This window comes from Aplidium turbinatum, chromosome 4, assembly GCF_918807975.1.
Source record: "Aplidium turbinatum chromosome 4, kaAplTurb1.1, whole genome shotgun sequence".
Classification (NCBI taxonomy): domain Eukaryota; kingdom Metazoa; phylum Chordata; class Ascidiacea; order Aplousobranchia; family Polyclinidae; genus Aplidium; species Aplidium turbinatum.
The window spans coordinates 43,455,853-43,470,959 of NC_137475.1; the positions used below are offsets into that span (position 1 = coordinate 43,455,853).

Sequence of the window (15,107 nt, forward strand, 5' to 3'; positions counted from 1 at the left end):
TATATAGCTCAGTGCTTAAACTGTTTTGTAATTATATCTAACCTAATACGTAACCTCTAACAGATATACTAAACTGTTTTATCACATTGAAAGATGTTTTCTAGTAACCCATTGTTTTGCACGTTCTGTATGCCTTTAACTTTATGTAATGATTTTTCCACATCTACTTATAACCTAATTTCAGTGAGGTAGGGTATGTTTAAACCAACAACTTTCTATGAGTATTAATCCACAACTAAATTTTTTCACTTCAACTCATTGCTGAGTGAAAGCACACAACAGGCCTTGGAAACGAAAACTATTTTATACCTGTCCTGATACATTGTCTTGTATTGCATCCAAACTACAAAATTTATGTGTTACACTGATTGATTTGTATAAAAACGAACCCATATTTCCTTAAGTCCTATCAAATTCGCCTAACGAAGTGTATCATACAACTTAATCACTTCCCTTAATTGGATGACACCCTCTAAACTGCTAACACCTCCGGTTTGAATAGCTTAGGCTCCTGCTATAGCACATAATTTAATGATCACGAGTTTTCACAGTCGAAGTATGGCTTAAACGTCTTTGTGTTATCATAGTCAAAACATTTTTAAGTAACATTGCAAGAAACTGTTTTATGTTGTTTAAAACAGACCTTAGGTGGGTCATGCGTGCTGAGTACTAAGTTAAGGTGTTGATCTTAAGAACCAAATGAATGAACTAGCGTCCGCATGGGGTCGAATCCCACATCTAGTATTTTGATTTTGGGTTATTTTTTAACGCATAATTCGATTTATTTTGTTTCTTAACATCACTTCAGTTGTTTGTACAAACGGTTGTATTTTTTCTCAGTCATAACAAGATTCCTTTTTTACATAAAAACATAGAAATCTAAAAATTTCCAATAAGTCACCTTTTGTTTGCTTAGATTTCAACATAAATAGATGAAAAATCTCTTTGCCTTTGATCTATTTTACTACTTTCTGACAAACAATCAGGTTTTGGCAACACTTTTGCAACAACTTGTTAGGTTTTTACGTGTGTTCTAGCTACAATCTACTTATCATGAGTTTACTTATAATAAAAATGGCGCATAAAAATAAAGAAACTCAACTTAGAATGGTGTAGCCTAACCTTCGTGATTTGCGATAAGTTTGTGCCTACAAAATGTCAATTTAGAAACTAAACCAATGTTAAACAAATATTACGATAACATTTTACTTGTTTGTATACAGCAATACCAAAAGTAGTAATTATTTCCAACCATATAACACCACCCATTCGTGTAGAATCGACATAACCCCATTTTTTGACAAGTCTGAACACGATTTATATGAAATTAGCGGTTTATTTTAAATCGATCACAATATCGTTTCAAATTGATTTTGTGGCAATTAAGGTTTTATTTTAGTTTTCGGTAAATGTTTATTTATTTACATGATGTAAAGGTACGATTTTTTTTTTCATTTCACTGTGTTATTGCTTGGTAAATTTTTGTTAATATCTCAGCCTTTTGTGTAACTTTAAGTGTTTTGTATGATCTAAACAAAAATCAAGCAATATGATACATTTCATGGTAACTTTTGAACAGGTCTAAACCGGTTTTGATGAAAATATGCTTGAAAACACATGATGATGCTTTATTAAATGACCCACGTATATCAACCACGAACCAAACCAGTTGCAATAATTTTGTTTCACAACATCAAAAAAAACTTTGTGTTCGTAGATTTTAATAATTGTTTGGTCTGTAATCGACTTTACCGGTTTGTTTACCACCAACTTATGTTTAAACATAAGAAAGTTACTTAAACACTCTACTTGTTACATGGTACCATAGCATTTACGCGTGATGATTACTTTTAGCAACTGCAAACCATTAACACCAATTTATTCTAAAGCGCATTTGTCAAGAAAAACTAGAATATACTATATAGAAAAATACTTTATATATTATATATAATTTTTATAGGAATAATATGGTATATATATTATATATAAGAATATAATAGAAAGATATAATTTTATAGGATAATCTAGTTATAATATGTTTTTCTGCAAATACGCTTTGGTCAAAGTTTTACATTGTCTTAGAATTTGTTTGATAGCTTACAGTTAGCATAACCTAATCATATTAAATACAAGTACATCACCACAAACATCTCGAGTAAGTGTTGTGGAAGGAGCACCACTTTGGTAGACAATCAGTGTGGAAAGGTGTGTACAGATGTGTGACTTATCTAAAAGAAAAAACGTTTTTCTCAAGCAAAAGATAGATTGTTATTGTGTAACAGACAGTGATCATCAAAACTGAGTGATTTAACAATTTTGCATCTGTGTTTAGTGAAAAGTATTGCATAGATATAATTTTTTTTTTCTTGTTTTAGGTTGAAAGATAATTTTATGATATTTTATACATGTCTTAAATAATCGTTTGAGGTTATTTTGAAAATGTTACACAAAATTAAATCTTTACCTTTGGATTAATATCTGTGAAAAAAACATACAAGTGGTGGTAAAATACGATGGATATGTAAAGACAGAAAAACTAGTTGGTAAACGTATTAAGTTTTGATCCAATATGATCAGAGAAATACCAAAGAAGAGGTGTTTGGAAGAAATTAAAGCAGTTGTACTGTAAGATTAAGTGAAGATAAAGAGGATGAATCTACTGTTTGGAAGTAAAAGCTAGTACAAAGTGTATACGTCAGTATTATATAGACTAACCACAAACCAGTGTATTCTAAGTGAGATAAGGTAATAAAGATGAAACACCAGAAACATGTGACCAAAAGACAGTTCAAGAGGAACCAAACAATAAATTTAGATGTAGGAACAAGATAAAAGAGTTAAATGATACATGGAAATTTTTACTAAAATATGGAAACAATTAAAATATGCAGTCCTCACAAGCAATCTATTTGAGATGAGGATAAGCATAAAAGCGGAAAATTGTTCAAATAACATATTTTTAAGAATTAAACATTACACAACATACGACAAAAGAAAGTCTGAGGAACTGATTCGATGGTAAATGGTGAAAAGACAATAGAAATAGTTCCGGATAATGATAAACAAATCTTTACTTAATGGATCTGTAGAATAAATTGGTGTTATTGGTTTGCAGTTGCTAAAAGTAATCATCACGCGTAAATGCTATGGTACCATGTAACAAGTAGAGTGTTCAAGTAACTTTCTTATGTTTAAACATAAGTTGGTGGTAAACAAACCGGTAAAGTCGATTACAGACCAAACAATTATTAAAATCTACGAACACAAAGTTTTTTTTTGATGTTGTGAAACAAAATTATTGCAACTGGTTTGGTTCGTGGTTGATATACGTGGGTCATTTAATAAAGCATCATCATGTGTTTTCAAGCATATTTTCATCAAAACCGGTTTAGACCTGTTCAAAAGTTACCATGAAATGTATCATATTGCTTGATTTTTGTTTAGATCATACAAAACACTTAAAGTTACACAAAAGGCTGAGATATTAACAAAAATTTACCAAGCAATAACACAGTGAAATGAAAAAAAAAATCGTACCTTTACATCATGTAAATAAATAAACATTTACCGAAAACTAAAATAAAACCTTAATTGCCACAAAATCAATTTGAAACGATATTGTGATCGATTTAAAATAAACCGCTAATTTCATATAAATCGTGTTCAGACTTGTCAAAAAATGGGGTTATGTCGATTCTACACGAATGGGTGGTGTTATATGGTTGGAAATAATTACTACTTTTGGTATTGCTGTATACAAACAAGTAAAATGTTATCGTAATATTTGTTTAACATTGGTTTAGTTTCTAAATTGACATTTTGTAGGCACAAACTTATCGCAAATCACGAAGGTTAGGCTACACCATTCTAAGTTGAGTTTCTTTATTTTTATGCGCCATTTTTATTATAAGTAAACTCATGATAAGTAGATTGTAGCTAGAACACACGTAAAAACCTAACAAGTTGTTGCAAAAGTGTTGCCAAAACCTGATTGTTTGTCAGAAAGTAGTAAAATAGATCAAAGGCAAAGAGATTTTTCATCTATTTATGTTGAAATCTAAGCAAACAAAAGGTGACTTATTGGAAATTTTTAGATTTCTATGTTTTTATGTAAAAAAGGAATCTTGTTATGACTGAGAAAAAATACAACCGTTTGTACAAGCAACTGAAGTGATGTTAAGAAACAAAATAAATCGAATTATGCGTTAAAAAATAACCCAAAATCAAAATACTAGATGTGGGATTCGACCCCATGCGGACGCTAGTTCATTCATTTGGTTCTTAAGATCAACACCTTAACTTAGTACTCAGCACGCATGACCCACCTAAGGTCTGTTTTAAACAACATAAAACAGTTTCTTGCAATGTTACTTAAAAATGTTTTGACTATGATAACACAAAGACGTTTAAGCCATACTTCGACTGTGAAAACTCGTGATCATTAAATTATGTGCTATAGCAGGAGCCTAAGCTATTCAAACCGGAGGTGTTAGCAGTTTAGAGGGTGTCATCCAATTAAGGGAAGTGATTAAGTTGTATGATACACTTCGTTAGGCGAATTTGATAGGACTTAAGGAAATATGGGTTCGTTTTTATACAAATCAATCAGTGTAACACATAAATTTTGTAGTTTGGATGCAATACAAGACAATGTATCAGGACAGGTATAAAATAGTTTTCGTTTCCAAGGCCTGCTTGTGTGCTTTCACTCAGCAATGAGTTGAAGTGAAAAAATTTAGTTGTGGATTAATACTCATAGAAAGTTGTTGGTTTAAACATACCCTACCTCACTGAAATTAGGTTATAAGTAGATGTGGAAAAATCATTACATAAAGTTAAAGGCATACAGAACGTGCAAAACAATGGGTTACTAGAAAACATCTTTCAATGTGATAAAACAGTTTAGTATATCTGTTAGAGGTTACGTATTAGGTTAGATATAATTACAAAACAGTTTAAGCACTGAGCTATATAAAACTGAAGAACCCTAACGAAACCGCAACCTGTTATGAAAGTTCATAAAACAACATTGATTAGTTACTTATGCAAGTCAACAAGGAAACTAAAGTGAATCTTAAGCTATAAATAAAGTGAATTTTGTGTTATAAACTTATAAACTACCAACCCTTGAATGGTAAATTTACGTCAATACTACAAAATTTTTACCCGTCAAAGCATTTCATCAAAACAATGCAACTTCGTGACTTCCTCTGTTTCTTAAACAATCTTGTACAGTGGTTCTGGAGTTTGCAAAATGCAACGCATATGTAGCCTACCAATAATACGTTTTTAATAAAACAGCATTAAAACTGATTTATGCAATACAATTTACCACGATTCAAAAAATATTGTGTTGTTACTTCAAAACAGTAAGTTATAGGTAATCATTATCTTTAGAGATGAATTGTACTTATGGAATAGGAAGAATATACATAAGTGATCTCTAAATCGCTAAGAATGAATGTGAAATTAAATTTCAGTTGTAGCAGGTAGACAATATAAATCACTTTAAGTAATATGCTTCATAAAACTACCAGTATAAAATTTTTAGCATCTACAAAGAAAACCAGGCGTGTGTTTAACAAAAATAACAGGGGTTGAAAATGTGAAAAAAAATACTTGTGACCATAGTATAAACAAGATACTAAACCTTTTTACAAAAGTAAGCGTGGGATCGATCATGAATCCAAATAAAACCTTCAGAACCGAATGGAGGTGAAACCCTAAGTAAACAGTGTTGTCATTTAAAAATCTCATGTGACACATCCAAAGTGTTTTATGATTATTAGATAAAGATTATAAAAATAATATAAGAGTTTGCAAATCATAAGTGGGCTTTAAGTTGCTGGAAATACGCTTAAGGTTGCTGGAAGTAAGTTTATGGTTGCTGGAAATACCTCATCTTTAAAAAAAAAAAAGAATAAATAAGCAGATTTATTATACTTGAGAAAAATAAAAAAAAATTATTTCAACAAACTGTAAACTAAAAGTTTTTGCTCTAAAAACATTGACACGATAAAACTTATAAGAAATTGAAAATGTTAGTTCTGTAACTTACAAAACTGAAAAAAAATAATTTTAATAAATCATAAAGTTTTCATTGCAAAAACCAAAAAAACTAAAAAAAAATACTTTTAACAAACTACAAACTTTTAAGTTCCATAATTTAAAACTAAAAACAAAATTATTTCAACAAACTGTAAACTAAAACTTTTTAAAACATTAGCACGAAAAATTTTTTTTAAGAAATTAAAAAATGTTAGTTCTGCAACTTACAAAACTGAAAAAATAATTTTAATAAATCAGAAAGTTTTATTCTAATAACATACATACGAAAAATTATTTTAAGTAACAAAAAAATAGTTAAGTTTTGTTTTACAAACTAAAAAGTAGTTTTGACAAATCGAAAACTAAAAAGTTTTATTCTAACAACATACACACGAAAAATTATTTTAAATAAAAATAAAATAGTTAAGTTTTGTTTTACAAACTAAAAAATAGTTTTGACAAATTGTAAACTAAAAAGTTTTATTCTAACAACATACACACGAAAGATTTATCACAAACATAACTTTTAACAAACTACAAGCTTTTAATTGCACAAACCAACAACCAAAAATATTTTTAACAAACTACAAACTTTCAGTTTGTATGATTGATAAATCAAAAAAAAAAAAAACATTAACTAACGAGGTGCAAACTTTATGTTCCATAATTTACAACTGAAAATTAGTTTTAACAACCGTTTAAGTTCCATAATTTACAACTTAAAGAATAGTTTTAACAAACTACAAACTTATAAGTTCCATAACTTACAAACTGAACATAAAAAAATAGTTTTAACAAATTGTAATCTGAAAGTTTACCTCTGAAAACATACACATGAAAAATTATGTTAAGTCACAAACTTAAGTTTTCTTTTACAAACTTAAAAAATATTTTCAACAAATTGCAATTTTATTTTTACAAGCTTAAGAAACTACAACAAAATATCACAAGTTTCTGTTGCATAATTTGTAACGTTGACATCTGTGTTTGGAGGTTTGTTTGTGTGTTTTTATCAGCAGGTGTCATTACGTGTTGCAAAATTTGAGCTCTCATTCTGCAGGTTTGTACTTTTTCATGCTTGTCTTATAAATTTGTGATGTAGATTGTGCTAGGTTTGTTAATTTTTTTTCAGTCCTCCGATTGTAGAAGTATATGTTGCAACAATTTGTTCTATAGCTGTTCATTTGGGTGTTCTCATTGTATAAAAGAAATGTTGATTGTTTAGCTGGTATTAGCATCATCTAAAATAAAAATGTAAAATTTATTCCTGCATGATAAACCTAAAGTTACATTGTTTTAACCAAGCCATTACTCTTACAATCTTTAAGTGATACTATATCAACAAAAAATAATTTCCAGATTAGTTACATTTATCAAAATTAGTATCAATGATAACCTAAAACCACTGTTTTAGCGAAACGTAGACCTAAAGAAATAAAGGTTTATCAAAACCAACATAAACCAAAACGAAGATTAACCAAAATGGAGATTCCAAAATGCATTATTATTAAGCTTTTGAACAAGACATAGATTATAATATATATAACTAACTAATAAGCGACTAAGCACCCCTTTGACCATTTACTTTACAATAAACTAAAAGCAAGCCACTGATTAAAAGAATCAAAGTATAACGAAATTAACTAATCCATACAAGCCAAAAAACAGTGCAACCTCATTGATTTACCGAAATAACAGATTCACCAAGAACAAAACCCAGCATTTGGAAAGATCTGGAATCGAGCCAATAGACCTATCCACCAGAATCAATAGTGAAAACTCTATTCCTGCAAGCAAACAGCTTTCCGAAAAAACATGGCTACACCCAAACCGACAAAAAATTAACAAAACTTTAATAAAATAAACTTAATTAAATCCTACATATTAACAAAACATACAGACACATACAGAACATATACAAAGCATATACATACAGACAGTTTGCTAACTTACACGCGATCAGCCCGCACGACATATTGTACGAGAAGAAAAACAAACATACGTTGACATATGTTATTTAAATCGTCATGCTCTATATGCTTAAAACCGAAAGGTCTGCAGTTTAAATCAACAACACTACATTAGTTAATATTTTGTGAGATTGATATTTTTATGTTGGTTGAGCAAGAAGCATAAATAACGTTAATAAACCTTTATGACCTTCAAGTACATTTTGGTATATTTAGGACTTGTATTGTAGACAATTATGAACACTTACAAGATTAAAACGATTACGCGATTAAAGCATTCAATGTGCAGCATCATGAAACAGAAGCGATGACACAAAGGTATCCTGTAACGTTAAATAACCGCAAACATAGGTTGTTTCCTTGCTTTTAAAAAAAAATGTAATTAAGCTCTGTAAAAGATTACAAGCAGATTTAACATCTAATTGAAATCAACTTGGGGCTATGTTTCAGCTTTAATTATTCCATATCCAACTCAATATTAAACTTTGCTAACATATTTCAGTACAAATTATTACATCTAAACTTTACTAACATACTCTGACAATCTAACAACACAAGAAAAACTGGATAATGTTAACTGGCTAAGAGTGCATTGCACCAGCTGCTTGCTAGGCTATTCTGAACATATCATTAAACAGGAAGCAGGCTGAGTTCGTACATCCACAGCAAAAGTGCTTATGCTCAATCAATAAAAAGTTTGTTTTGGTTAACTCCAACGGAATTATAACCTTACACGTACAATTTTAAAATCTTGATATCACTGATAAAGTTACTTTTTCGGCCTCAACTTTCTAAGAAAACTAGACATACTTGCAAACTTTATCTTGATTTGTAATGGAGCCACAAAGCTTTGGTAAACGTGATTTAACAATACTCTACTGTGACGTCAAATGCCTTATCCGAGGTATCCCCGCGTCCGAACTATCCCCGGTCTCCTCTATGCGCTATGAGTGATTTACAGTAATGTGCTCTGAATGTTAGTGATGCTATAGTCTTAGCTAAATAGGCTTGTAATAAACTTATAGTGGATAGCATGAAGTTATTTTTCTAAATCCGCTTTGATAGCGGAAGTTTAACATTTTGTTCAATTCTAATTGGCAATAATGGTCGAAAGAGTCATTTTGATGGAAATAAAATTGGTAAATTTAATCCTGGGAGTTACACTTTCGCATGCTTGTTTAGACTTTAGGCCTATTATTATGTATTGTTTAGACGGCTTCTTTCATCAACAAGAAACTTCAAAATGTTATCTAGAGCTCATCGACGAAGCAAGTTATTTTGTGACTGAAGTCAATTTTCTTACATAGCATTAAATTGAAAATGAAGACAACGCATTGAAACAAAGGTTTTGTTGGAAACAGGCTAGTTTTAGGTCTGAACAATTGACAAACCGTTTTGAATCCACAACAAGACGTTTTTTGCTGTGTTCAAACCAAAGCACGATGAATGAAGGTTTCGAGAAAGCAAAAAGGAAGCCACCTTTGATGTTAGTCTTCAGGCATGTCCTAAAGTGTTTTATCAAAGACGTGTAGCCGCGTGCTTTCCGTATCCTGCGTGTCGAACAAACGTCCTTTGGAATGTTGTTGTAGTCTCCCGCAGCGGTTGAATCGATTTAAAAAGGGGCAGAGTTTCGGACTATGTCTACCGGGCACTCAGGTTGAGCGTCTTGATTTTAGTGAGCCGACGTGTGTGACTAATCTGCCCCTGTCTAATGTTTCGACATTAAAATTCAGAGCGGGCCCTTTTTGTTGAGCTACATTTCTTGTTAACTGCAGTCTGTTTGTTTTTTTCAGCCAGGATAAATGTTACGATACTTCAATAATAAATTACAGCGTTATTGGACAGGTTTTCACGACAGACTAGCACGCTTAAGACCAAACACAGACTATAAGGGTAGGTGGAGTTGTTTCATTTAGAGTAGCTTAGCATGAATCTAATGTCCAACGGCCCTGCTTATGCTGAGCATTATGTTCGGGACTTTGGCAAACGTAGGGTCAGTAGCGTTGGTATGAAGTGGGGCAAAGCGAAATATTGGAATTTCTCACGAACTGGTATAAACCATCACCGGTCACGTTAGAGATAATTATGTGACACGTTTTCGCGCCAAAATTTGTTACGTGTGCTGGTTATCAGGTTACCATGCTGGTTACGTGTGCTGGTAAAATCAGGTTACGTGTGCTGAGTTGAGCAGAAAATTCATTCTAGTTGAGCAGCAATTTTGAGCAGCAATTCTGAGTTGAGCAGCAATTTCATTCTATAAGGAGACCTGTTCAAAAATGCGTCAGTTTGTTTTTAACCGAGTAGTTGAGCTATCAAAGTTGAATTTGAAGTGTTCTTGAGGAGCACCTGAACGCAGATTGAGCACAAATTTTGCATCTTAAGAATTTTCCTTTGTTTGATATATTTAGTTATATTTAGAATTATCAAATCAGTCAACCCAGGATCGCTGTCTTTGGTAAAGCAGAAGTTGATTTGAAAACGTGTCGTAATAAATGGTTGATATTGTTAACTTGCAACCTGAAAAATGACAGCTATTTCAAGTTTACCTTGTTCGACAGCAGAATGTGAACGTGGTTTCAGTTTAATGAACAATATTATCACAGGTTTAAAAGCATCTTTGCTCATTGATAATGTGAGCTGTTTGATGTTTATTAATTGCAATGGACCACCTGCGGCTCAATTTACCGCTAAAAAATGTAAGATCCTGGCTGCTAAACTACCGATCAGGTAAGGAGATTAGATCCCAAATTTGTAAAGAGGATAAAGATTAGATTCCTCTCGGCAGGCTGTTTGGAATGTGTTCATAGAAAAATAAACAATTTTGTAGGCCTTCCTCTCGTCCAACTTTTATGTTGATAATTCAAGTTATGGTACAATAAAGGTTAGTATTTTGCAAGTTGTATATTATTGATCATTTTGGAAAATCTGACAGTATACTCTGTGCTTTTTTTACAAACACAGCACTGTTCATGTTATGATAGAATAAAGATTAGTATTTTGCAAGTTGTGTATTTATCAGTGACGATCGGTGAGGGAAAGCAAGGCTTACCTGAGCGAATGTCAATGCGTTCAATCGCTAGACTAACTGGTCATACGCACAGAATGGTCTCTCGTCACGGTAGGCTACACATCACAACATCATAAAGGCGAAAAGATTGTTGCTGTTTTTTGGTGTCTCCTCGCCATGTACTTTAGCCTACTAGCTTTCATAGTCATGCCTTTGCCCTTTTTACAGCGTTGATATACCGATGCTTCGCCAATAAACGTTCAGGTGCGGATGCAATATTTAGTTCGTTAAGCTTCTGTAGCCTACGCAGGAGGCAAACTTATCCAGCTTTTTGTACAAATTGCTTGCGATTGTAATGTTTAGGCCTAAGTGTTAGTTTTTGTAGTGTAGGCCTAACTGAATATCTGAGAATGAACATTCATGACGAATTAAATATTTAGACAACTATTATTCCATGTCTAACACTGGATTTTGGTCCTGCAACGTTAAAATTAAGATTGTTCATGACTTCTAAACATTAAATGGATGTATGATCCCGACATAGGCGAAGCACAATTTGACAGATTTTTATTTTTGATTTGTTTTGGAAATGCTCTCAGAGCGCACCAAATTAGAAGTGTTTTTCAAAAATTTCTGGGGAGGCCCCCCGAACCCCCCGCTGGAAGTGTTGCCTTCGGCAAAACGCCTTCGGGCTTCGCCCGACGGTTACGCCCTTCGTTCCTACTACCTTGCTGCAGAATATTTCCAAGTTGCTTTCCCAACGGTTTAAGCGACCGAACGTCACTGGTATTTATCATTTTATCAAATCTGAGACAGTACAGCCTACCCTGTGCTTTTTTTACGAATACAGCACTGCATATCGTATATGTCGTAGTATCATTGTTCACAGTGGCGTAGCCAAGGAAGGGGGGGGGGGGGGGGTTGGGGGTTACAATCCCCCCCCTTTGGCACGCGTGTGACATCACGATATTGAGAATGATGTTTTCAGTCTCTATGTCTCTTAAACAAAGTTTGCCTAATTTTAAGCGAAACTGCATTAAAAGAGCGAGTTTTGCCAATACCAAACATTCAACCATCTCAGCCAGGAATTAGCAACAAGAAAACATAGAGACTTTGCTTTATTACCGAAAAAATGCCGAAGAAAACATGATCTTATCCTTTTGCTATGCCACCGGACACTCGGACAGCACCATTTTACAGGAATATTTATACCCATATTTTTGTTGAAAATGCTCTCAGAATACACCAAGTTTAAAGTAATTTTTCAAAATTTTATGGGGCCTATCCTATCCGGCCTATCCTATCCGGCCTATCCATGGGGCCTATCCTATCTAATTTATAGGCCTATCCCTAGGGAGGCCCCCCAGTCCCCCCGCCGCTGGGTGTCGCCTTTGGTGAACACGCCGTCGGGCTTCGCCCGTCGGCCGTCAAAACCCCCCAAATTCCTGGCTACGCCACTGATTGTTCATATCTGTTTTATCTTTTTCTTTCTTTTCAATTCATTTTCAAATTTTCTGCCCCCCCCAAAAAAATCGTAGATCCGCGCCTGTACATGAACATAATTATATCATCCATCCAGTAAATTAAAACAGTTCAACAAGACGAATACAAAGAAAAAACGCAATTTGGTTTCAGTTCATTGCCATAAGTTTATATTGATATAACGTCAAAAAAAATAAGTGTGAATGGACATCCATCTGGTAAATTACAACAGTTCAACAAGACGAATACAAAGAAAAACGCAATTTAGTTTCATTCCATTGCCATAAGTTTACATTGATACAACGTCAAAAAAAAATAAGTGTGAATGGGCATAGTTGAAGAATCTACACCACAGCGGTCGGAGGTTGCTGATAACATGGGATTTAAGTGATAGGTCGAATCAATTTCTGTATATTAATGGTGGCTTTGATTTTATGTAGCCATTTATCTTCAGCGATGTCTAAATATTGTTTGCTGGTTTGTTCGGCGAAAGTAACAACAAAGCAGTCTGCCAGATCTATGTGTGGCCCAACGTGTGGAAAACTTTGTCATGGTTTGTCCCAGTGGCGTAGCCAGAAAAAAATTTTGGAGGGGGGCCAAATATTTGATGAATTAAAGAGAACGACAAAATGTTTGATTTAAGACATTGCCACCTGATGTGCAGTGGCGCATCCTGGTGGGTTAAGCAAGGGAAGCAATAAAGCTGGTGGGGGTTAGAGCGTGCCGAAGGCACGCGTATTCTAGGGGGGTCCGGGGGACATGCTTCCCCGGAAAATTTTTGCAAAATTACACTTAAATAATGAATTATAACGCTTTCTGGAAACACTTTCAGGGTAATATTTGTGTAGAAACCCTGTCTACAGAGACTATTTGAAATGAGCACTAGCAAACTTGTATAAAAATGCAGTTTACTATGAAGGGGAGCTAGCAAATATTTGCAACAAAGGCAAAAGCTTGGTCACCCAGATCGTACATGGCCAAGAGGCATAAAAGAAAGAAAGTACACAAAGATGAAAAAACAAAAGGTTCAAACCTAGGCAAATACCAAATCACCAGGTAACACCAAACAGGAATCAGAGAACAATAGCCAACAATGGCGTTTATGACAAATTAACTTGGTTCTTTCAGCATGTGATCAAAAACTGATTTAAATTTAACAATGTTCCAGTGCTGAAACATAAAAACAATATTAATAGGAGATTAAAACCCACATTTACTTACAGTGCTCTTTCCATGGCGGACAAAAACCAAACAACTAAATTTATCGAAATCTACTAGGCGTGCCTTGCGGAAGGCGGTAGAGAGCACCAACAAAACAAAAAGGGAGCAAAGGAAACTGGCCGCTACACCCGCCCCAATGTAACCATGCCATCCAATGGTTATATTTAAGTCAAAGTACACGCACAGAAGTATGGCCAACACCAAAAAAAAAACCCAAAAACATTAATGTAAGATATACAATAAAAATGCATGCACACACACAATGGAAGACAGCGATAAAACAACAATTCGTCGTACAATAGTCCTTACTCCACGGCCTCCAACAAGCAGAGTTTTTGCACATCTTGACGGGGAACTCACTGGTGTCAAGGGCCGCCGGTTTAGAATTCGCTCCACTTCGGTAACAAACGTCAGAAGTTCTTCATCATCTAAAGCCTTTTCATCAGTTAATGCCCATAGGATTTCACGAACCGATCTTATCATTCTCTCCCATATGCCACCTTGATGGCTCGCGGCTGTAGTGTTAAACTTCCATTCAATCCCACGGCAACTCAGCTTGTTGGCAATTAGGTTTGCATTCATCTTCTTCAGACCTTCTTTGAGCAAGCGGTCGGCGCCAACAAAGTTGCTGCCATTGTCACTGACAATCTGATTTGGAGTACCACGGCGACAGGTAAACCTTTGCAAGGCTTGAAGAAAGGAAGCAGTTTCAAGAGAAAGAGAGATTTCTAAGTGAATGGCTCTAGTGGCCAGAAAGAAAACACAGATGTAACGCTTAACCATGCTTCGACCACGTTTGACGATGATAGGCCCCATGTAATCTACCCCAGTGCACGAAAATGCCGCATTCCCGGGAGCTACGCGGAACTCAGGAAGGGATGCCATTAGCTGTTGGCCACGCGAGGCGCCAATGCTGCGACATTTTAAGCATTTCCTTGAAAACCTTTTTACCGTGGAGTGGCCTTTTACAATTCAAAATTTTTCGCGAGTGGTGCTGAGTGTGTGTAATGTGCTACAGTGTCCTTCCTTGCAATGGAAGAAATCTACAATGGGGCCTGTAACATGATGATCACTAGGCAAGATAACGGGGTGTCTCATCTCCAAGCAAAAAGGTGATCTCTGCAGACGACCCCCAACCCGTAAAATACCGCCGAAAAGGATGGGACAAAGCTTTCGTAGTGGGGAGAACTTAAGGTTCACCGTATGTGTATGACTTGAGGAAGCATTAAGGGTCTCATGATCAGGCAATTGCGCTATCTCCCTTGCAAAGGTCTGCTTTTGCACAAGCCTCACTATATCGTCTGCTGCCTCGTTTAGCTCCTGTGCGGTCAAGCTTGCTTTACTGGGTTCATCAACCGCACTTCCCTTGACCTTAAATT

At 34.4% G+C, this 15,107-nt stretch overlaps 1 protein-coding gene across 1 annotated transcript; it reads right to left on the bottom strand.

The window, feature by feature from the left end:
- Positions 1–13,617: 13,617 nt before the first annotated feature.
- Positions 13,618–14,613, bottom strand: LOC145769210 (uncharacterized). Its single transcript, XM_082580798.1, has 2 exons — positions 14,038–14,613; positions 13,618–13,677 (listed from the first exon to the last, which is right to left on the bottom strand). The coding sequence occupies exons 1-2, from the start codon at positions 14,611–14,613 to the stop codon at positions 13,618–13,620; spliced, it is 636 nt and encodes a 211-aa protein (XP_082436924.1).
- Between the last annotated feature and the right edge of the window lie 494 nt (positions 14,614–15,107).